At 46.1% G+C, this 25,174-nt stretch overlaps 1 protein-coding gene across 7 annotated transcripts in view; it reads left to right on the top strand.

Annotated features, from left to right (window-relative positions):
- Positions 1-25,174, top strand: part of MRE11 (MRE11 homolog, double strand break repair nuclease) — a 656,612-nt gene that overhangs the window by 474,107 nt on the left and 157,331 nt on the right. For all 7 annotated transcript variants that reach the window (XM_068266826.1, XM_068266825.1, XM_068266828.1 and 4 more), the window contains 2 exons: positions 5,169-5,295; positions 12,314-12,420. In XM_068266826.1, the coding sequence (XP_068122927.1) occupies positions 5,169-5,295; positions 12,314-12,420 (234 nt within the window). The remainder of the gene's footprint in view (positions 1-5,168; positions 5,296-12,313; positions 12,421-25,174) is intronic.

Genomic DNA, 25,174 nt, shown 5'->3' with positions numbered 1-25,174 from the left:
CTAAAGCATTCAGCACAGCATAAAATTAAAGGAAACTTGAGATAAATGGACGCAAAACATTTATACTTACCTGGGCTTCTTCCAGCCCCTTTAGGGACACTGAGGCTTCCTCCTCCCGGGGTAAGTATCTCCCAGAGGTTTGTTTTTTTTAAGTTTCAGAGTCTCTTGAAAGGATACCCAAAGTGACATGATGAGATAGACATGTGTATGTACAGTGCCTAGCACACAAATACCTATGCTGTGTTCCTTTTTTCCTTTCTCTGCCTGAAAGAGTTAAATATCAGGTATGTAAGTGGCTGACTCAGTCCTGACTTACTGGGACCCTCACTAATAAGAAATTCCAACTATAAAATACTTTCCTAGCAGAAAATGGCTTCTGAGAGCAGGAAAGCGATAAAAAGGGTCAATAGTTCATAGATTTTTACCTCTGGCATACTTCAATGAATGTGTCAATGAGCAAAAACAATAAAACAGTTAAAACTTAAAAAGTAGATTTAAACATAAAATCAAACTGTGGAATATCTTAACAAGTCATTTTTAGGAGAAGGAAGATAAATACAATTGTTTATTTCATTCGTTTATTTTCGCTTCTGGTGTCCTTTAAGGTTGTTAGCATGTGTTGTTAATGTATAACCTCTATGAGATGTACGGTAGTTGTATACACTTGGAGTCCTATGGGAGACAAACGCTTTACAAATGTTTTCATTAATATTGTTATACAGTTGCTAGAATGCTGATCACACACCTCCCTAGCTTACATGTAACAAATAGATGCTGCAAGTGAAGGTCTCATTCCACTTGCTCCTTCCTAGAGGTTTACAATGTTTTATGTCCATAATAAAGACATCTCCGTCTCCCAGCTCTCCGCAGTGGGGATTGCTCTGGCTCTATACATGATTACTTCTCCCATCTTGTAGCTTCCAGCATGAACAGATATTTATATACCGCCAGTAGCAGCAGTCTTTGGGGAGCAGACCCAGAACTTTGCCGACATGTTGGCCTCCAGCTCACGGACATTGATGAATCTTTGCAGGCTGCCGCCAGTGTGGCTCAGGGAGCTGTTTATAGATTGCAGGCCGGATATCTGCTGGACCGTCCTGCAATTCACATGTGGTTAGTTGGGGATTATCTGGATTGATCATTCCGCTGCTCAACGTGCCCTCCAGGAAATAAGTTCTGTGTTAAAAATAAGAAACGTCTACATAGTGGATGTATTGTTTTTGTACAAAAGCGTGTTGGCTCTGATTCTGTAAACCTTTCTCCCATGAGACATTTTCACACTTTATCAAGAACATATATTTTCAGTTCCAGCATATAAAAAGTGGTTGAAAAATATAAAGGTAACCTTAACCCTCTGGGCGATACAATTATATCGCCCAGGAGGTGGCGCAGCACTATTTTTTTTAAATTTTTTATTTTTTAAATCATGTAGCGAGCCCAGGGCTCGCTACATGATAGCCGCAGCGCAGCGGCATCCCCCCACCCACTCCGATCGCCTTCGGCGATCAGAGTAAGCAGGAAATCCCGTTCAGAACGGGATTTCCTGCTGGGCTTCCCCGTTCGCCATGGCGACAGGGCGGGATGACGTCACTGACGTCATGGACGTTGTGACATCAGAGGGAGTTCCGATCCACCCCTCAGCGCTGCCTGGCACTGATTGGCCAGGCTGCGCAAGGGGTCGGGGAGGGGGGGGGCTGCGCGGCGATCGGAAGTTACACGCAGCTAGCAAAGTGCTAGCTGCGTGTAACAAAAAAAAAATTATGCAAATCGGCCCACCAGGGCCTGAGAAATCCTCCAGCGCGATATACCCCGAGCTCAGCTCGGGATTATCGCTCAGGAGGTTAAAGGAGTACTGTCAGGGGTAAGGGGGAAAAAAAAGTTGAACTTACCTGGGCTTCTAATGGTCCCCCGCAGACGTCTTGCCCGCGCAGCCACTCACCGATCCGGCCCCGCCTCCGGTTCACTTCTGGAATGTCAGACTTTAAAGTCAGAAAACCTCTGCGCCTGAGTGGCTGCAGCCTCGCTCTCACTGACGTCACCAGAAGTGAAGGCCCAGTATGGTCTGCGCCGCCGCAGTACGCTCCCGGTGATATCAGCAGGAGGGAGGGCTCGGCCGCACAGGCGCAGTGGTCTTCCGACTTTAAAGTTGGAAAATCCAGAAGTGAACCGGAGGCAGGACCGGAGCATCGGTGAGTGGCTGCGCAGGGACAGGATGTCTGCAGGGGACCATTACAAGCCCAGGTAAATTCAACTCTTTTTCCTCCTACAGTACTCTTTTAACTTAGAGGGATGTGAATGTTTCCTTACCAGTTGCTTGGCAGTCCTACTGATCTCTTTGGCTGCAGTAGTGGCTGAATCACACACCTGAAACAAGCATGCAGCTAATCCAGTCTGACTTCAGTCAGAGCACCCAATTTGCTTGTTGAGAGGCTGTGGCTGAAAGTATTAGAGATGCAGGAGAGTCAGGCAACTGGTATTATTTTAAAAGGAAAAATCCATATCCTTCTCAGTTTAGATTGTCTTTAACCTCCTTGGCGGTGACACGGGGTAAGCCGCCGGAGGGTGCCGCTCAGGCCCTGCTGGGCCGATTTACATAATTTTTTTTTGCTACATGCAGATAGCACTTTGCTAGCTGCGTGTGCATAACGATTGCCGCCGATCAGCCGCGCCCCCCCCCCCCTACAGACCCCTTACGCTGCCTGGCCAATCAGTGCCAGGCAGCGCTGAGGGGTGGATCGGAACACCAGCTGACGTCACGTCGTCGGTGACGTCATCACGATCGTCGCCATGGCGACGGGGAAGCCCATACAGGGAATCCTGTTCAGAACGGGATTCCCTGCAGGGTAAACGCGCCAGCGGCGATCGGAGGGGTGGGAGGGATAGCGAAGGGAGGGGGGAAGCATGTAGCTAGCGCTAGGCTAGCTACATGCTTTAAAAAAAAACTAAAAAGTGCTGCGTTGCCCCCTGGCGGATTTATTGTACCGCCAGGGAGGTTAAGGCAAATTTCTGTTTAGCTTAGCATTTTTAGTAAGAGGGCTTTTTGTTTATTTTTCGCCCTTTACACTCTTTTAGGAGTTCTGGTTCACCATGAGCTTGCTGGACAATCTGTAAATCTGGGTGTTTCAGGTCCTACCATATAGAGCCATAGTAATCCATGCCATGCACTGATGAGGATCAACCAATCCAAAACAGTCTGTACGCATGTTGGATTATTGTGGCTTTGTAATATTAACAAGCTGACTCATCATTGCATGCCAGCGGTTCTGGAGATGTTTATCTTCCAGGGACAATAAAGGATGTTTTTCATATTCTGCAGTGATGCACTGGGCAGGATTCTCAAAGCCTTTTCACCTGTTTTCCTCTATTTTCACCTTATGTATGTTACAATTGTAAGGTCCCAAAGAGCAAAAATATAACTAGGGTAAAAAAAGAAATATTTAAATGAAGTTTATCTGGAGCAACTTACTTTGAGTGATTATTTTGCTTGTAAATGTACTGAACGGTTATTTTTATCAGTTTCAAAAAGTTTGTATTGCAGAAAAGCAATTTTAAACAGGTAAAACATTATCATCAATCTGCACGCAGGGGGCTCATGATGGACAAAGGTTATTTTTATCACTTAGGTGATAAATAAATCATTTATGAGCAGTTTTGTGAATAGAGCCCATTTTTGGGATACATCATACGCTCACTCCAACCTGAACTAATCCCTAATACTTGGTTTTAAAGGGGAACTGAAGAGAGAGGTATATGGAGGCTGCCATGTTTATTTCCTTTTAAGCAATACCAGTTGCCTGGCAGCCCTGCTGATCCTCTGCCTCTAATACTATTAGCCATAGCCCCTGAACAAGCATGCAGCAGATCAGGTGTTTCAGACTTTAAAGTCAGATCTGACAAGACTAGCTGCATGCTTGTTTCTGGTGTTATTCAGATACTACTGCAGAGAAATAGACCAGCAGGGCTGCCAGGCAACTGGTATTGATTGAAAGGAAATAAATATGGCAGCCTCCGTATACCTCTTACTTCAGTTCCCCTTTAAGAAGGCAAAGCTCTGTTTCTCAAACGAGGATCACACACTACAAATAATTTGCTATTCATCTAGGCATAAAGTAGGGATAATCAATAATATGCAAATTGTTCTGAGTTTATGCAAATCTATGTGAATTATGCAAATATATGCAGCTTGAAATTGGACCAATCAATTTAAACATGGATGGGACTTGATTGGTCCAATTTTAAGGTGCATATATTTGCATAAAACGTTACATAAATTTGCCTAAACTCAAAGTATTTGCATATCATTGATCATCCATAGTATGAAGCTGAGCTTTCATTTACAAAATGATGATGTATCTATTCTACACTTTCTATGTTGTAATATTATGTTAATAAAAAATTCCTTTTTACACTCCACAGCTTCATATGATTTTTACACATGGCAAATCATTGCTTCCTTGCAGCCAAAAACACATGAAGTGATCAACACAAACAATAGCCTATTGTCACGCAGCGTGAGTGGGGGTGATCTATGATATGCAAATACTTTCTCCTTGCATTCAAATTTCATGTAAATTATATAGCCGCTTGAAATTGGACCAATCTGAATAACTTCCTGACAATTTTCATTGGTCCAAGTTCAAGCTGCAAACATTGACTTGAAATTAAGGAGAAATTACTTGCATCGCACTGTTCATCCCTATGCATGAGCAGTACACTTGCAGACACACCCAGTACACCACTTACTGTTCAGATGCTCAGTCAGGTCTGCTGCTGCTTTCAGGCTTCTTAAAGTGGACCTGAGCTCTTGCACAGGGCAGAATGAAAGCAGAGAGAAATGTACCCTGTATGTAGTTAGAGAGTTTAGCCAGTCTAATTCCCCCTCATCTGTGTCTAATCGCAAGTTGTAATTTGATCTCTCTCCGTGTCACCTGACTGCCACGGCAGATAAGCTCATTTAAAAGCACATGGTGTTAGCAATATGTCTGCTTCCATGAAAGCAGGAAGTAGAAACAGTACAGATTTATTGCAGGATCTGTATCAGCTGTAACAAAGAAATGTTTTTCTTTAAAGGTTATTATTCTGTTGTGTATCTTTCAGAGCAGAGAGGAGGCTCTGAGTTCAGGTCCACTTTAATCCCTTTTATTGATACCTACCCTCTTGCTGTGCAGGTTGATTACACCGGAGGATTTGAGCCCTTCAATACTCTCCGCTTCAGCCAGAAGTTTGTGGACAGAACAGCCAATCCAAAAGACATCATTCACTTCTTCAGACACAAGGAACAGAAGGAGAAGAAAGGTCTGTTTATTTGTTTATTTCCTAAACTGACAATCAAACAAAACGAATTGGTGTGTATGGGGTGGGGTGCCGCCATGCGCACAAATTTCCGTTCTTTGTCGCAAATCACAGCTTTTATAATAGGTGCCTAGATCGGCAACGTCTTTTCCGCAAGGGCCATTTTTTCCTGAATCGGAGTTAGGCACAGCTAAGCTCATGAAGGCAACATGTCAACTAGTCTACACAAGAATGTAATGTCAGACTGTAACTCTAGAGCAGCACTGGGAAAACTATGACCCGGGCGCATGGCCGTTTCTACGGCCGTGCAGCACGTGCGGGCGCCCTGAGCGCTGCTGGGAGGGGGGCGCTGTGATGGAGGGGCAGCTGCGGGGAGGGCAGCCCGACCTCTCCCTCCCTTCCTCTCCCCCGGCCGTCCTCCGTGCGATCCCTCCTCGGACGGAGTGCAGAGTAATGCAGCAGGGAAGCGCTATGCAAAACTACTCACCTCTAGAGATGTTGCGAACTGTTCGCTCGGCGAACATCTCTGGGGCTTTTACTACTTCCGGGTCGCTCTGACCCGGAGTAGTATGCCTGCGCTGCCCGGCGAAGCGCGTCCTAGATCGCGCTCCTGTTGCCGGGCACTCTCTGCGCATGTGCGTGACGTCATAAACGACGTCACGCACATGCGCAGAGAGTGCCCGGCAACAGGAGCGCGATCTAGGACGCGCTCCGCCGGGCAGCGCAGGCGTACTACTCCGGGTCATTGCGACCCGGAAGTAGTAAGAGGCCCAGAGTAGCAGAGCGGTTCGCCGGCGAACGGTTCGGGAACCGTTCGCTACATCTCTACTCACCTCGCTGGCTCCAAGCGCTGCTCTCTTGCCGCCAGTCTCCTCTCTGCCTACACGCTGATACACACACGCTGCTTCCTGTTAGCCGGAAGCAGCGTGTGTGTGTATCAGCGTGTAGGCAGAGAGGAGACTGGCGGCGAGAGAGCAGCGCTCGGAGCCAGCGAGGTGAGTAGTTTTGCATAGCGCTTCCCTGCTGCAGTACTCTGCACTCCGTCCGAGGAGGGATCGCACGAAGGACGGCCCGGGGAGAGGAAGGGAGGGAGAGGTCGGGCTGCCCTCCCCGCTGCTGCTCCTCCCAACTCCATCATGTGGGGCACCTACCTAAACCAATACTGGAGCAGCTACCGATCTAACCTATCCTGGGGGGCACCTACCTATCTAACTTGTCCTGGGGGGCACCTACCTAATCTAACCTATACTGGGGGGCACCTACCTAATCTAACCTATACTGGGGGGCACCTACCTAATCTAACCTATAATGGGGACACCTACCTATCTAACCTTAACTGGGTGGCAGCTACCTATCTAACCTTTACTGGGGGCACCTACCTATCTAACCTATACTGGGGGCAGCTACCTATCTAACCTATACTGGTGGCACCTACCTAACCTATACTGGGGAGCAGCTACCTATCTAACCTGGGGGGCAGCTACCTAATCTAACCTATACTGAGGGGGCAGCTACCTAATCTAACCTATACTGAGGGGGCAGCTACCTAATCTAACCTATACTGAGGGGGCAGCTACCTAATCTAACCTATACTGAGGGGGCAGCTACCTAATCTAACCTATACTGGGGGGCACCTACCTATCTAACCTATACTGGGGGGCACCTACCTATCTAACCTATACTGGGGGGCACCTACCTATCTAACCTATAGTGGGAGCATTAACTTATCTAACCTGTATTGGGGGCACCTACCTACCTAGCTAGTCTATACAGGTGACAACTATACTGGCTACCTATATTGGAGGCACCTACCTAACTAACCTATACTGGGGGCATCTACCTATCTACCGATGCTGGGGGCAACTATTCTGGCTACCTATATTAGAGGCACCCACCTAGCTAACCTGTACTGGGGGCACCTACCTATCTAACTTATACCGGGGACGCCTGCCTATCTAACCTATACTGTGGGCAACTATACTGGCTACCTATTCTGGAGGCACCTACCTGGCTAACCTATACCGGAGGCAACTATACTGGCTCACCTATGCCTGGCTACCTATACTGGGGGGACCTATAGCTGGCTACCTATACTGGGGTACCTATTCTGGGGGAATCTATACTGAGTGCAACGAGACCTGGCTAACCTACACTGCGGGCACCCATACCTTTCTTCAGGGGGGGGGGGCGCAATTTTTACACCCTCGCCCTGGGTGCATTTTAGCCTAGAAACTGCACTGCCCGGGCGCCATATCCAGCCCACGCACAATGTAACTCCGGCCCACCAACTGGTGGCCACATTTCTCTCCTTCCCCCATCCCTTCACAGTTGTGAGTGGGCAGGAATGGGGGAAATTTAAAACTCCTGTGTCGAGTCTCCATGGCAACAGGGCGTCACATGACTTGACATCGGGACGTGCCATCGTATTACTCGCTGACTGCCAACATGTAAAATGCTGACATGTCCCCACGTCTTGTCATGTGATGCCATGTTGCTATGGAGACGTGACGGGAATCGTCGATCAGGTGAGTTTTAAATTCCCCGTTACTGGCCACTCACAACTCTGGGGAGGGGAACAATTTTAGGAATGCGGACCGAGCACACATCGGGGATCAGTGGAAAGGTGCCCATTAATGGTACAATTTTTTTCACCAAATGCGATCTTTTGGTGCGATTTTGATGATCGAATTGTATAGAAAATTTGCTGTTTATGATGGCAATCAATAAGGAACGATTCTTGAGTCCATTGCTAAATAGGATAAAATCGATCTGAAAGTTGGATTTTATGATCAAATTTGAAGAAAGCATCGTTCAGTAAATGTGAATAATCGATAATTACCTTCTGAGTATTTCCGTTCTAAAAATCACATTGAAATATCACATTTGATGAAAAAATTGTAGTTAATGGGCACCGAAAGAGAAACCGTAACCAAGAATTGACCTTCATCCCAATCAGTAGCTGATACCCCCTTTCCCATGAGAGATCTAATCCTTTTCTCAAACGGATCATCAGGGGCTCTCTATGGCTGGATTTGGGGTGAAACCCCTCCCACAGTGTGATGTCAGCGCCTCACATCACTGAGATACAGACATCACGTTGTGGGAGCTTTGTTGCATTGGGGGAAATAACAGCTGTTTCCAACTGCTAATAAAGCAAGCAGCATCTCCTTCCACTGACATCACCTGCCAGCAGTAAAAATGTCACCATGTGATAAATGTCAGAATATAAATCAGGGAGAGGAAAGATTTTACATTGAGCAAACACTAAATCATTTATACATAATTATTGTAAAAAAATTGATTACATTATTTTCACTGGAGTTCCACTTAAAGAGACACTATAACAAGGAAAAATGTCCCCTGGGGGGTACTCACCTCGGGAGGGGGAAGCCTCCAGATCCTAATGAGGCTTCCCCCGTACCCCTCTATCCCACAGGGGTCTCGCTGCAGCCCTTCAAAGCCGGCCCGACAGCCTGTTCAATATTTACCTTTCCAGGCTCCAGCGGGGGCGCTGTTTCGGCTCTTCTGACGGAGATAGGCAGAAATAGCCGATCTCTGTTGGGTCCGTTTTACTGCGCAGGCGCAGGAGACTTGCACTTGCGCAGTAGAGCGGCCCGACAGAGATCGGCTATTTCCGCCTATCTCTGTGGGAAGAGCGGATACGGCGCCTGCGCTGGAGCCAAAAGGTAAATATTTACATCGCCGCCGCTCCGGGAGGATTTTCTCCGCCGCCGTGGGACCGAGGAGGACGGGGGAAGCCTCAATAGGACCCGGAGGCTTCCCCCACCTGAGGTGAGTACCCCCCAGGTGAGGTTTTTTCGTTACAGATTTTCTTTAAAGAGAAATGTCAGACTGCAGCCAGTGGACCTGGTAAGAGATATAGACTTCTGGGTGCAGATAAGCTCCGCCCTTCCATAGCAATCTCCAGTCTGACAGGTCACTCTGCAGCCTAGGTGACGTTTTGCCTTTTCCAGGGTAATCTGTGGCTATTTCATGGTACAGTTACCATCTTCTCTCTCTTCCCAGCAGAGTCTCCGTGTGCCCAGCACTTGTTACAGGGAAACAAGCAAACTATAATTGCGGGGGCCTCTGCAGAATTCACATAAATTGGATGAGACCAGCAGTCAGAACAAGCTTTATTCAGCCTGGTTCATATCAAACTCTCATCGCTGACAAAAAATAAACCTTTTTTTTCCTATTGAGGTTTCATAACCTATATTAACCTATAGGAACTATTGATTCAGCGGCCCATATCCTATTAACATTTCTCTTGTGTTATCTTCAAAGAGATTTTTTTTCAAGCTTACCAATAAGATACATTTAAATGATAACCTAGGCAAAAAAAAAAAGGTCTGCCTTCTTAAAACAGAAGGCGTTTGCAATAACTCAGATTGGAATGAGCATATGATGACTCCCATGATGCATCACTGCTGAATATGCAAATCATCATTTGTTGTCCCTGTAAGCTAAACACACTAATGATTGGCATATTCAGCAGTAAAGCATTGTGGGAGACATCATATGCTCACTTTAATCTGAATTTTCACAAATACCTTCTGTTTTAAGAAATCAGACCTTTGTTTTCCGTAGCATTTTTAGTAAGGAGGCTTTTTGGTCCTTTACATGCTCCTAGGATTTCTGGTTCACCATGAGCCTGCTGGGTAATCTGTAACCCTAGGCGAAGAAGATTGTCAACGTGGGAGCAGGCATGTATTGGGAGCGGTCTTCATGTCCCGCAGCTCCCCCCGTTTACCTCTGTCCCCCTCCGTTCTCTGTTAAGAGTTATCAAAAGCTGCTTCCGAGTTGGCCAAGTCAGCAGCAGTGCGCAAGCGATAGGTCTGGTGGCAAGCGTCATTGACCGCGCTCCCGTGGCTAGGAGTGCTCAGCACATGCACTGCTGCTGACTCGGAAACAGCTTCTGATGGCTCTTTCATGAGAACGGAGGGGGATGGAGGAGAACAGGGCGGAGCAGTAGGCATGAGGACTGCTCCCTATACATGACCGTTCTAACAATCCTCATTGCCTCATTGTTATCCGTAAAAGCTCAGGTGCAGATTGTACAAGTGCATGCGCAGTACGGCCATGCTCATACATGGAGGGGAATGATGAGAACATAACAGACAAAAAAGGATATCTTCAGTGACCCTATGCAGAAATGTTGGACTTGTGGATGAATCTGGAGGCCTCTGGACTATCCAGATGCTTCCCTCTATTGACATGAATTTGTAACTTTATTCTTGCCCAGCTTCAGGTTACTTTTAACTCTAATATGTCTCTAACATTACAAGAGCAAAGTCCCCAGACTTGATGTAAGCAGGTCATACTGTTTTCTCTGGATCTCTGGATAATAGTACACTCCAAGGGTCCAGCAGAAGTGGTTTACTATATCATAAGTTTACTATATCAGAAATTGACCTAGAAATGGCCCAGCATACTCTTGTACATTCTCTGCTGCAAAGGAGAAACTCTGTCCTCCCACTGGAGGTACAGTACAAGCACTTGCGCATTTGGTGGACTGCAAGGTTAAAGGACAACTGAAGTGAGAGGGATATGGAGACTGCCGTATTTATTTCCTTTTAAGCAATACTAGTTGCCTGGTTATCCTGCTGCTCCTCTGTCTCTAATACTTTTAGCCCTAGCCCCTGAACAAGCATGCAGAAGATCACTGTTTCTGACATTATTATTACATCATTATTACAAGATTAGAGATAAGCTGCATGCTTGTTTTTGGTGTTATTCAGACGCTGCTAAAGGGCAGCGGGGCTGGCAGAAAACTGGTGTTGCTTAAAAGGAAATAAATATGGCAGCCTACATATCTCTCTTACTTCAGTTGTCCTTTAAGTATAACTTAGGGCTGCATAGCCAGGCTGGACAAATCACTAGTATAGTATCTCTGATCAGTGATGCAAATGGCTCCGATACCTCCGTGGGCGGGACTTAGCACTCTCCTCTCCACACTCCTAAGTTTTGCAGCGAGACAGTCCGCATTGATCTGCACTACAGTTAAAGTAGCCTGTACTGTGCTCCACACACTACCAGGAGCGTCATCGCTAACAAGGGAAGAGATACCCGGGAGTGTGTACAATCCTGTGGGAGGACTGTGATGATACTTATATCAGTGACTGCTAAGTGGAAGTGGTAACGCTGCATCTCTTTTATGTTCACATTATTCCTCATTTTGGCTGCATATTTGTACAGTACTGTATATCCAGCCCCGGTGCCATTCTTCTTGTCTTACAAATGTTATCAGGCATCAACTCACCTGCAACCAGCCTGAAGAGAACAGCTGAACATGGGTTTCACACTGACATATGACGCATGCACCGCCCACTGATATGACGCATGCACCGCCCACTGACATGACGCATGCACCGCCCACTATGACGCATGCACCGCCCACTATGACGCATGCACCGCCCACTGACATATGACGCATGCACCGCCCACTGATATATGAGCCATGCAGCGCCCACTGTTAACTACATGCAGAGTCAGCATTACTTGGGGCCAAAAAACATGTTTACTATAACCGAAATTTTATTATATCCGTGTTTACTGTACCAGGCGTTGCTCCATAGACTTATAATGAAGATTGGCCGGGACCCAGAGATGTAGTTTACTATACCCAAATGTTTACTATATCAGAGTTTATTATAACAAAATTATACTGTATCACATTTAATGTGCCAAATGTTTTCTGGCTTGATGTAAAAAAAACCAACATTTTTTGCTTTACTGCCAGACAACCGATATTTTAAGGTCTATTTCTTAGTAACTGGTTTACGGAACATTGCTTGTATTCTGTGTTTGTGTGAGCAGCAGGCGGTGTTTTGATGTATATTATATAACTGTGTGAGGTGAATTGGCTTCTCTCCTGCCAAGCTCATGCGGTATCTCTTTGATATGTAAAGCATGTGTAGGAAAGGAGTCGTGCTAAAGGTCGTGTATGTCTGCCTGTTATACAGTCCTGTCACAGCGCGGCGAGTCCTCCGTGAGGTAACCTTCTGTGCTCTCATTCCAGATAACATTGCCATTAATTTTGGGAAATTGGAGAGTAGATCGTCTGCAGAAGCTGCAACGCTGCGGGTGGAGGATCTGGTGAAGCAATATTTCCAAACAGCGGAAAAGGTGAATATTGAATGTCAAATGATAACTGCTGCTAAAATGGTATCCTGCATCAGAGGAACTGTAACCCAGGTTTGAACTTCATTACAGTCAGTTGCTGATACCCCCTTTTCCACAAGAAATCTTTACTTTTTCTTGAATAGATCAGCAGTGGGGTGTGTGTTGCTGATATTGTGGTGAAACCCGTCCCACAGTGCAATGTCATAACCATGGTCTTGACAGTTTGATGTCTGAAAACCGCATTGCATTGTGGGAGATAACAGCTTTTCCAACTACCAAGCAAGCAATATCTACCTTCATGCATAGAACTCTCAGTAACGAACATTCCGTACAGATCATCTGGCAGAACTAATGATGTAACCACCAGTGATAAATCTAAGAATGTTTCTCAGGAAGTACCTCTCAGGTCGCGGCTTCCGATTGGAGGAAGCTCACAGGAGGCGGGCAGCGGCGGGGACAGAGGCGGGGAGCGCGCATTGAATGACATACAGAAGGTAAATAGACGGCTAGTGATAAGGAGACTGTCTCTAGCCGGGCGTTTTTTACAGGGGGGCACAGGAGACCCCGGAGGGATTAGAGGCGGCAATAGCGAGACCCAGAGGCATGTCATTATGCACAGGACATGCCTCTGTGGTATCTTAACCACTTAAGGACCAGGGGATTTGAATATGATCTGTGCTGGGTGGGCTCTTCAGCCCCCAGCACAGATCGGGTGGCAGGCAGGGCGATCAGACTCCCCCCCCCCCCCCCCCCCCTTTGTTCCCCACTAGGGGGATGTCCTGCTGGGGAGGTCTGATCGCCGCCTGTTTGTGCCTTGTGGGGGGGGGGCTCCTCAAAGCCCCCCTCCACAGCGCTATTCCGCCCTCCCCCTCCTTCCCTTCCCTTCTCTCTACAGGCGGTACAGGATGGGGATCCGTCCTGTACCGCCTCTGATAGGCTTCAGCCTATCAGATGCCAGCGATCCCCAGCCAGCCAGAGGCCGGGGATCGCCGATCTCCTTTACGGCGCTGCTGCGTACGCTGTAAACACCGGGGATTTCTTCTCCGGGTGTTTACAATTAGCCTGCGAGCCGCGATCGGAGGCTCGCAGGCTGTTTACGAAGACACCCTCCGTGAACTGACAGGAAACGGCCGCTGCCGTTTCCATAGATACCCACTTACGATCAGCCACCGCCTATCGGCGTTAGGCGGTTGTTAAGTGGTTAAGAGTTTCTCTATCTACTGTGATTGATTACAGTGTAGGAAAAGGTAATTAATAGTGCATCTCGGGGCCAGTGCACACCAAAAACCGCTACCAGATCCGCAAACGCTGGCTGTTTTTCAGAGCGAATCTAACATGTCTAGCATTTTTTGGAGCATTTTTTGTGTAGCAGCTTTTATATTTTGCAATAAACAGGTAGGAGGTGCCAGGGTAAAGAGAGGTCTACAATCAGTTCTATCTGGTAGTATTCAAAAATTTACATAAATTTGTCCTACCTTATAGATGTCCCACTTGGGTTAAAAACAAGTAGAGGTTCAAGATAAAAGGTCAGTTCTATTGGTGCACTAGACAACGCGTTTCACGGCAACAGCCGCTTTCTCAGGTCAGTAACAGGGCCTTTAAGAACAAATGGCAGCGCTCAGATACAGCTTAGAACATGAACAATTTCTTACATATGTACGGTCAAAGAATGCAAAAAATACTAAAAACATCTCTCAAATGTCTCTAACATGAAATAAAATAAACATATGAATAAACATATAAATAAAATCATATAGGAACATATGTATCCACCAGAGGGCGTTCATTACCTGTAGTACATACACGAGATGCCCCCTGGCTTATGGAGAATAGGCCCGACATATTACAACACTCCATGTACCCGTAAACCTTGAATCTTAACTTCTCTGTTAACCACCCTGGCGTTCTATTAAGATCGCCAGGGCGGCTGCGGGAGGGTTTTTTTTAAATAAAAAAAAAACTATTTCATGCAGCCAACTGAAAGTTGGCTGCATGAAAGCCCACTAGATGGCGCTCCGGAGGCGTTTTTCCGATCGCCTCCGGCAGCCAGAAGTAACACGGAAGGCCGCAATGAGCAGCCTTCCGTGTTTGGCTTCTCCTGTCGCCATGGCGACGAGCGGAGTGACGTCATGGACGTCAGCCGACGTCCTGACGTCAGCCGCCTCCGATCCAGCCCTTAGCGCTGGCCGGAACTATTTGTTCCGGCTGAGCAGGGCTCAGGCGGCTGGGGGGACCCTCTTTCGCCGCAGAGCGGCGGCGATCGGGCAGCACACGCGGCTGGCAAAGTGCCGGCTGCGTGTGCTGCACTTAATTTGAGCAAAATCGGCCCAGCAGGGCCTGAGCGGCAGCCATCGGCGGTGATGGACGAGCTGAGCTCGTCCATACCGCTAAGATGGTTAACAGTTTCCATCTAACCCACATAGTACTCTTAAAGCCAATGGGTACCGGATTTAAAAAGAAAAAGTCAGATACTCACCTAAGGAGAGGGAAGGCTCGGTCCTAATGAGCCTTCCCTCTCCTCTCCCGGTGCCCTCGGTGCTGCGCTGGCTCTCCCGTTCGCGTCCGCCGCCGCAGGGACTTCGGAGATCTTCGGGAGCACTCGGGCTTCCGAAGACGGGCCGCTCCATACTACGTACGCGCGAGTGCGTTATAGAGGGCGCTCGCGCATGCGTAGTATGGAGCAGCCGCGTCATCGGGAGCCCGAGTGCTCCCGAAGGCTTCCGAAAGCTCCCGAAGGCATGCGGAAGTGGCAGTATTTGACCGAACTGGTCGAATACTGCCACGGGGGATCCTGCGCGGGACCGGGCACCGGGAGAGGAGGGGGAAGGCTCATTAGGACCGAGCCTTCCCTCTCCTTAGGTGAGTATCTGACTTTTTCTTTTTGAATCTGGTAAACATTCACTTTAACCCTCTGGGCGATACAATTATATCGCCCAGGAGGTGGCGCAGCGCTATTTTTTAAAACATTTTATTTGTTAAATCATGTAGCGAGCCCAGGGCTCGCTACATGATAGCCGCAGCGCAGCGGCATCCCCCCACCCACTCCGATCGCCTTCGGCGATCAGAGTAAGCAGTAAATCCCGTTCAGAACGGAATTTCCTGCTGAGCTTCCCCGGTCACCATGGCGACGGGGCGGGATGACATTACCGACGTCATGGACGTCGTTACGTCAGAGAGAGTCCCGATCCACCCCTCAGCGCTGCCTGGCACTGATTGGCCAGGCTGCGCAAGGGGTCAGGGAGGGGGGGGGCTGTGCGGCACGGCAAGTGGCGGCGGATCGGCGGCGAGCGGCGGCGATCGGAAGTTACACGCAGCTAGCAATGTGCTAGCTGCGTGTAACAAAAAAAAATTATGCAAATCGGCCCACCAGGGCCTGAGAAATCCTCCTGCGCGATATACCCCAAGCTCAGCTCGGGATTATCGCTCAGGAGGTTAAAATAATCCAATTAAAATGATTGAGGAAATGCTGTTGAAAACAAAGTTTAACTGACAAAATAGTGTGCAAGTGAGTAGGGAGGTTGGCTGGTATCTTACTATTTTGGCATTTAAATTGCTGTTCAGGAAAAGCTGTTGAAAACAAAGAGAACCCTGAGAATCCCCCCATGAGGACATGGACAGGCCCAACACCTGACATTTTCGTTGCTTTCTTGTTGATAAAATCACTGTTTTATTCATTGTTTTTGTAAACAATGAAGATGGCCGCTAATCAGGAAATACATCATCAGAGTAGGTGCCTGTTTGCAGAGACTCCTCTCAAAAGTGACTTCACTGCTGTAATATTTCTCCCACTTGTTTCCTTAGCTGCTTGTCTGGGCATTGAACTGATCTTTCAGCACGCACAGCTGTTCACAAGGTCACAGACAGGCAGGCTGTGAGCAGAGACGCTGGCTGTGACTCATACACACAGAGCTTCTCCCTATCACAGCATATTCCTCTCTGGGCTGACAAAGCTTGACATAGGAAAGAAGGTAGCTATATTACAGAGACAGTGCAACTAGGAAAGGCTGCAGTAAGCCAGACCACATTAGAATAGGTATAGGAACTTATAGGATTGAAGAAATAAGGCTGAAAATGTTGTTACAGAGTCTCTTTAAGCACTTTTTAATCATTACATTATTTTTGCTGCAGACCCTCTTTAAGATCCTCCATTTCTGTGCTACAGGGCAGTGTCCACATGAAATCTGAGGTGTGAAGGGTGTACTTAAACATCACATAAGAAAAATCAATGCAATATGTGCAAATTGGGGAACAAAGCTATATTTCGCATGCATGCGTGATCACCTCATGATGCGTGAATGGTGTGTGATTAAACCCTACAATACCCTACGGTGCATGTTGTCATTAGAAGTGGCCAAAGAAGCCTTGGAACTAATTGGGGGTGTTCAGCGAGTCACCAATAATTCCAGAGTTGCATGGTTAGTGATCAGTCGAATGTGCAACTGCATTATCCTCGGTACATTATACCCAAAACTGTGGCGGGAGTCACATGGCCATAGAAATACCGTTATGAAATAGTAGCATTCTAGTGGCAGGTGCTGTTATCCTGCCTGCAAGTTTCAAGGCTCCACTTCACTTGAAATTCAGAATCTGAACTGTGGAGCTCATGCCTGTGTGTTCTCCCTGTGTCTGTGTGGGTGTCCTCCATGGACCGGTTTACCCCCGCACAGTTGTGTAGGGATCACTATAGCAGCCATAGCGGCTACTATGGGGGCCCGTAGCTAGTAGAGGCCCAGTGTGTGTTTCTGGCGGCAATATTGGGGACTGCTGTATGCCTCATGGAAACTTACTTATATGGAAGTTCCACATACTGTATTGCTACCAAACTGGGAGGATACCTATACCTGAGAATGCTGCTAAATACTCGGGGGGGGGGGGGGGGGGCTGGCTACCTACCTATACTGGGGGGCTACCTATACTCAATGGGGACTACTAGGGACTACCTTATACTGGTGCCCCTCTGGCTACCTATACTGGGGTCACTTCTGGCCCCAGTATACATATACTGAGAGAAGCTACTTAATACTGGAGGTCCCTCTGACCACCCATACTGGGGTGCTACCTTATACAGTACTGGGTAGTACCTCTGGATATGTATCCTGGGGGGCACTTTTGGCAACTAATACTAGGGGGTAGCTGGAGCTACCAAATACGGGCGGTTACCTAATTCTGGGGGGTACTTCTGGCTACCTAAAACTGTTGTTGCGTGCTGGGGGTACAAAGATACCTGATATTTGTTTTTTGGTTTTTTTTGGGAGGGGGGGGACCAAAATTTTGCTATGAGGCCCTGTGATTTCTATCTAAGTCTCTGCTTATAGGAGTTTACTACTAACTGTGTAAATCACTTGGGAAGTTGCATCTGGCGTATGGGATACAGTTCTGGGCACCTCAATAAGGGAAGGACATTGGAGTTTTAGAATGGGAACAAAACTGGCCATTTAACCTTCCCAGCGTTCAATTTCCCCAGGATTTCTGTGCAAACAGTGATAACATTTATTTTTAAAACTTTTTTTTTCCTGTAACTTGCCAAAATGTGTCAAGCAATGGTCTAGTATGCAGTGCAGGAGAGTATTGATGTGTATGCATGTTTATACTGTTCACAGCATGTTTTTTTGAACGGACATTTCTGTCCATACCGCTAGGGAGGTTAAAGAAAACATCCAAGCTGAAAAAAACAAAAACTCCACTTACCTGGGGCTTCCTCCAGCCCCTGCCAGTCGATCTGTGCCCTCGCCGCAGCTCCTCTCACTCCCGGTGTCCAGCGATGAAGAAGCCGACCTCTCCAGGTCGGCTTCATGTGCGCTCCACGCTGGGGGGGCCACGTGATGTACGTGACGTCATGGGGTCTCTACTGCGCAGGCGCAGAACTACTGCATCTACGCAGTAGACACTCAATGACGTCACGTACACCACGTGACCAGCGCCGTTGAGCGCACATGAAGCCGACCCACCGAGGTCGGCTTCTTCAGCGCAGGACACCGGGAGTAAGAGGAGCTGCGGCGAGGGCACAGATCGACTGCCAGGGGCTGGAGGAAGCCCCAAGTAAGTGGAGTTTGTTTTTGTTTTTCTTCAGCTTGGACCTTCCCTTTTAAGTTAGTTCAGTGGTTAGATACATTCATCAGAGCAATGACTGGATAAGGATGGATTGACATCACTGAAAGGAGACATTAGCTGCTGACTTCCCTAATGGGCCAGTTAAAGTGGAACTAATCTCAGAACTTCCTCTCTGCTCTAAAAGATTAGTCACAGCATATACTTTATGAGAAAATATATATGAAATCCTATAAAACCCTGAGGCTGCTTTCACACTTTAAATTGGTGTTAGCGTTGCAGTGTGTAGCGCCCACCGCTGGGCATTGCACTGGCAAAAACAGGCCTTCAGGGAATGCCATGTTAGTACATGGTGTTCCCTGTCTGGCATTCAGCCAAGCAGGAAGTGACGAGCGCTTATGGTCACTTCCTGCTTTGGGTATACAGGAGTGCGCGGAAGCATATTGTAAAAATACGCTTCCGTACGTGCGCATAGCGATGCAAACTTCTTTAAAGAAGCTTGCGTTGCCATAGACTAACATGACTACAGGGCCGCCACATGAGCCATGCGACAACGTAGGTATGCGCTAGCATTAAATCGGGCACTTCTGGCACAGCGTACCGCAACATAGGAAGTATGAACTTCCCCATAAGCTATCAGTAAGCTGCAGTAGCACTGCGGCAATTTGCTGCTATGCACCACGCCAGTGTTAAAGGGCCCTCAAGGTTTAACTTGGTTTCACTTTGCAGGAAGCACTGGAATGAGGTAAGCTTCAGTATTTATTGTATGGGCAGAGCTCCTGCTGTCTACTCACAGCTGCTGATAAGACACTTTAATCCAGCTAAACAAACAGGGAACACAGAGCAGTGGATTTCTTCAGAAACTACACGTGGACTGAAAACTTTCCATTGTGTGCTGTGCAAGAATTTAAATCTGCTGGGGCGTGGCCTGCAGCGCATGGAGTAGGACGCCAGAAGAGAGAGCTCCGCTCGGCATCACTCAAACAACGGCTCTAATCAGCCTTCACCAACGTAAAAATGTCACAGGGTGAAGTGGAACTCCCTATGGAAACTGACTGATTATTTCACCGAGCGGCTGCCGCGCTCAGAAGACACCAGCCAAGATGGCGCCGCGGCCTCACCACTCGGACATACAAGCCCGCATCATGGAGCAGGCAGGAACAACACTGCACCGGACCCGTCCTCCCTCCCAGAAAGATCCGCTCACCTAGAGGATGACTCCCCGCTCTCCGGCTCTCCCTCAATACAAAGCCCGGTGAAGTCTAGACCCAGGCTGGCGGAAAGCACGCAGATCTCCTCTAATGCAAGCACAGAGGTTAGTGATCACACAAACACGGCCCCTCTCTCACTAGCAACTCTGCCTGTCTCCGATCAGACACTCACGCAGGGCAACATGAAAGACATGCTCCTAATGCTACAGCAATCCATAGCAAATGACTTTGCATCCCTTTCCAATTCAGTGCAGGCATCCATAACAGGGCTGAGAGACAGGCTATATACTGTGGAAGAAAGAATCAGCGTTATCACACAGGAACATAATAAAGTGGTAGATAACCTCGAGGACAACAATGAGGACATTAGCCAGATCAAACTAAAACTGATCGACATGGAGGACCGCAACAGGAGACAAAACTTAAAAATTAGAGGGGTAGAAGAACAAATAACTGGTGAACAGATCAAACCATACCTGTTCAAACTATTCAAAGCTTTAATTCCAAACACCCCTGATAGTGAAATTATAATAGAAAGAGCCCACAGGGTCCCAAAGCCGAAACATCTTCCTACCTCCACTCCCAGAGACATCATAGTACGCCTGGCTTTTTATCATGTGAAGGAATCCATCATATTTGCCATGCAAAAATCCAATATCCTGAGCGAGCAATTTAAACACATTTAAATATACCCTGATTTCTCACAAGCTACTCTCAAGTTTAGACGTTCATTGCAGCAAGTAACACAAACACTGAGAAACCACCAAGTGAGCTACAAATGGGGATTCCCAATCAAATTACTGGTCTCAAGAGGAGGCTCAACACATATAATCACATCAGTGGAAGAGGGAACCAAACTAATCAAAAGCTGGAGAATCAAGCTTGATGATCCTATGCCTAGCACCAGGAGTTCCACCACTCATACCAAACCCACTCAAGAAGGCAGGCACAACAAATGACATGCCGAAGGAAGCTCTAAATCAAAATCCTGTCAACTAGCTTAACTACAAGCCGCTGCTGCCTGCAACTGATGCCGCTGTGCAGAAGTTTCTCTACCCTAAATAGGCGGTCACACCTCACCATCATGGTGACATGCCTATTAGGCAATCCACACAAGCCACATGTGTTCATTATAGTTTTGTTATGTTAGGTTTTATCTTGTTCTTTTGCACTTTCTCCAGCATCAGCGTCGATATATCTTAATGATCTACACCAGCTACTACATCCCCAGCCAGTTCTTATACAGTAACCCTCAGCCAATACTCACTAACATCCCTCTACTTATAAAATGGCTTTAACTGTAACTACAATTAATGTAAACGGCCTTAATACCCCTCTCAAAAGATTCTCTCTAAATAAAGAACTCCAAAAACTGAAGACAGACATTATCATGGTCCAGGAGACCCACCTCTTAGATAAGCATCAACATCACTGTGTACTTCCAGGATTTCAACACCTAACCTATCATAACTTTCACAAAAAGAAAAGGGGACTTTTAATTGCCTTTCATCAAAAACTGGCTGTAACAATCAACAAAATAATCAGAGATGACCAAGGAAGATCACTAACGATACTATAGCAGTAGGGTATTGTACCGTGTTAGCCATCAGTAAAAGCAAGAAGTTTTAAATCAGGATGATACCATTTATTGGCTAACTACAAATGAATAAGAATAAACAAGCTTTCGGCCTTGCAGCCTTCGTCAGGTTTATATCCTGTTAGTTTGCAAGCTGGTGGTACAGACAGCTTATATACATGCAACATCAAAAGGAAAAACAGATATTTTTTTCAAGCATAAATACATCATTAAGATGCCTTAATACAAACAGACCATCTAAATGGGGTAAGATAAGGATCCTTGTTTACTTTATTGCTCACAGACCTGGTATTAGGATTGACCCAGAGGTATCGTAAATTCTTAGTTCACAAGTTCAGCTAGGGTGGCTGAGACAGTTCATATATCATCAATCACATACCAATATAGAAAGTTGTTGTCCTTATTCAGACCCTTCTGCACAGCTTTGAAACAATTTATAAATTTTGTTTCTGCTATTAATCGGTCATTTGACGTTTTGAAGCCGCCCTTCAGGGCAGTGACACGAAGATCATCCATGCTGTGTCCGTTGGACCGAAAGTGTGTAGCAACTGGGAGTCCAGATTTGGTATCATTAATAGTGTGCCTGTGTCCATTCATACGTTTGCGCAGAGTTTGTCCAGTTTCTCCCACGTACATAACATTGGGGCATTTAGCACACATGATCAGATATACCAGATTGGTGGACCCACAAGAAAATTTACCTTGTATTCTGTACTCCTGTTGTGAACCTGGTATCGTTACCCTGTCAGTGGAGTAAATGTGTCTGCAGGTCCCACATATTTTTTGTCGGCAGGGTGATGTTCCGTTTTGTTGAGGCCTATTCAAAGAGCTCCTGACAATCATCTGTTTTAGATTGTGTGGTTGCCGATATGACAAGAGTGGAGGTTTAGGGAATATCGTTCTCAGTCTGTGATCCTTGTGTAAAATGGGATGAAGTTCCTTAGCAATCCTCCTTAAGATTTCCAGGTGTGGGTTGTAGGTGACAACCAAAGGGACACGTTCCTCTTTCTGGTTTTGCTTATATTTCAGGAGTTCAGTCCTGGGGATGTTGCTGGCTTTCCTGATTTGGGCCTCAGCCATGGGAGGACTGTAACCTTGTTTAATGAAAGTGTTCTTAAGGTGATCCAGGTGCTTGTCTCTGTCCATCCTGTCAGAACAAATCCGGTTGTACCTTATAGCTTGGCTGTAAATTATAGAGTTCTTAATGTGCTTGGGATGAAAACTGTCATATCTTAGGTATGTGGGACGGTCTGTAGGTTTGCGATACACAGAGGTTTTTATGTTGTTACCCCTGATGTATATGGTGGTGTCCAGAAAGTTAATCTCTGTGTGAGAGTAGGTAAGTTTCAATTTGATTTGTACAATCAAATTGAAACTTACCTACTCTCACACAGAGATTAACTTTCTGGACACCACCATATACATCAGGGGTAACAACATAAAAACCTCTGTGTATCGCAAACCTACAGACCGTCCCACATACCTAAGATATGACAGTTTTCATCCCAAGCACATTAAGAACTCTATAATTTACAGCCAAGCTATAAGGTACAACCGGATTTGTTCTGACAGGATGGACAGAGACAAGCACCTGGATCACCTTAAGAACACTTTCATTAAACAAGGTTACAGTCCTCCCATGGCTGAGGCCCAAATCAGGAAAGCCAGCAACATCCCCAGGACTGAACTCCTGAAATATAAGCAAAACCAGAAAGAGGAACGTGTCCCTTTGGTTGTCACCTACAACCCACACCTGGAAATCTTAAGGAGGATTGCTAAGGAACTTCATCCCATTTTACACAAGGATCACAGACTGAGAACGATATTCCCTAAACCTCCACTCTTGTCATATCGGCAACCACACAATCTAAAACAGATGATTGTCAGGAGCTCTTTGAATAGGCCTCAACAAAACGGAACATCACCCTGCCGACAAAAAATATGTGGGACCTGCAGACACATTTACTCCACTGACAGGGTAACGATACCAGGTTCACAACAGGAGTACAGAATACAAGGTACATTTTCTTGTGGGTCCACCAATCTGGTATATCTGATCATGTGTGCTAAATGCCCCAATGTTATGTACGTGGGAGAAACTGGACAAACTCTGCGCAAACGTATGAATGGACACAGGCACACTATTAATGATACCAAATCTGGACTCCCAGTTGCTACACACTTTCGGTCCAACGGACACAGCATGGATGATCTTCGTGTCACTGCCCTGAAGGGCGGCTTCAAAACGTCAAATGACCGATTAATAGCAGAAACAAAATTTATAAATTGTTTCAAAGCTGTGCAGAAGGGTCTGAATAAGGACAACAACTTTCTATATTGGTATGTGATTGATGATATATGAACTGTCTCAGCCACCCTAGCTGAACTTGTGAACTAAGAATTTACGATACCTCTGGGTCAATCCTAATACCAGGTCTGTGAGCAATAAAGTAAACAAGGATCCTTATCTTACCCCATTTAGATGGTCTGTTTGTATTAAGGCATCTTAATGATGTATTTATGCTTGAAAAAAATATCTGTTTTTCCTTTTGATGTTGCATGTATATAAGCTGTCTGTACCACCAGCTTGCAAACTAACAGGATATAAACCTGACGAAGGCTGCAAGGCCGAAAGCTTGTTTATTCTTATTCATTTGTAGTTAGCCAATAAATGGTATCATCCTGATTTAAAACTTCTTGCTTTTAACGATACTATGCGAGATCAATAACCACAAATTCACGATCGCGAACCTGTATGCTCCAAATATTAACCAATTCCAATTTATCAAGATAACCATCAGGAAAATAAAATCAATCCAACAAGGAGACATCATAATAGGAGGAGACCTTAACATCTGTGCAGACAACAAACTAGATGCTACACATCCACATCGCTCAAAAACCGCATCCTTAGGGGAAACTTTACATAAGGAACAACTATTTGATGTATGGAGAGTACTGAACGCAAGCGAAAGAGACTATTCCTTCTACTCAAATGTCCATAAAGCTTGGTCCAGGATTGACTTTTTAATTGTTGAAAAACATCTCCTACAGCAAATTAAAAGCTCCAAAATACACAACATCACATGGTCAGACCATGCGCCAGTCACTATGTGTATTACGCTGGGTGGCCCTAGCCCAAACAGACCCGCGTGGAGACTGAACACTTCTCTTTTAAACTCAGAAAATAACAAAAAATTAATTAATGACGCTCTTCTTGAATTTTTTTAGATAAATGACAACGGGGAAGTTGGAAGTGCTACCTTGTGGGCTTCCCACAAAGCCACTATTAGGGGCTTGCTCATTAAACTAGGGGCCCAAAAAAACGCAAACAAAATGAAACAATAAATAACCTTTTACAGGAGATAGAAGTCTTAGAAAAATTATCCAAATCCTCCCACAACCACCAAACACACAACAAACTCTTTAACCTAAGACATGATTTAAAAATGATTCTACAAGGGGATTATGAACTCTTAATCAAAAGATCCAAGTTGTCATCTTACTCCCAAGGAAATAAGGCTAGCAAAAAATTAGCAAATATCATAAAACAAAAACAGGCAAAAATGAACATTAACATAATACACCCATTCACAAAAAAAAAAACATTTACAATCCTAAAGAGATAGTGGACGCTTTCAGTGACTACTATGGTTCACTATATAATCTCAATAATGACCCAGAAACTCCACAACCATCCCTAGAATCAATAAACACTTTTCTAGACTCAATACATATCCCCCAGGTCCACACTAAAGACCTTGAACATTTAAATAGCCCATTCACACTTAAAGACGTACTTATAGAAATAGGATCCATGAAATCAAACAAAGCCCCGGGGCCCGACGGCTACAGCAACGAGTACTATACAACATTCCAAAAAACCTTGACTCCAAAATTG

Source organism: Hyperolius riggenbachi, chromosome 2 (genome assembly GCF_040937935.1).
Source record: "Hyperolius riggenbachi isolate aHypRig1 chromosome 2, aHypRig1.pri, whole genome shotgun sequence".
Taxonomy (NCBI): Eukaryota; Metazoa; Chordata; class Amphibia; order Anura; family Hyperoliidae; genus Hyperolius; species Hyperolius riggenbachi.
This window is presented reverse-complemented; position numbering and strand designations above follow the sequence as displayed.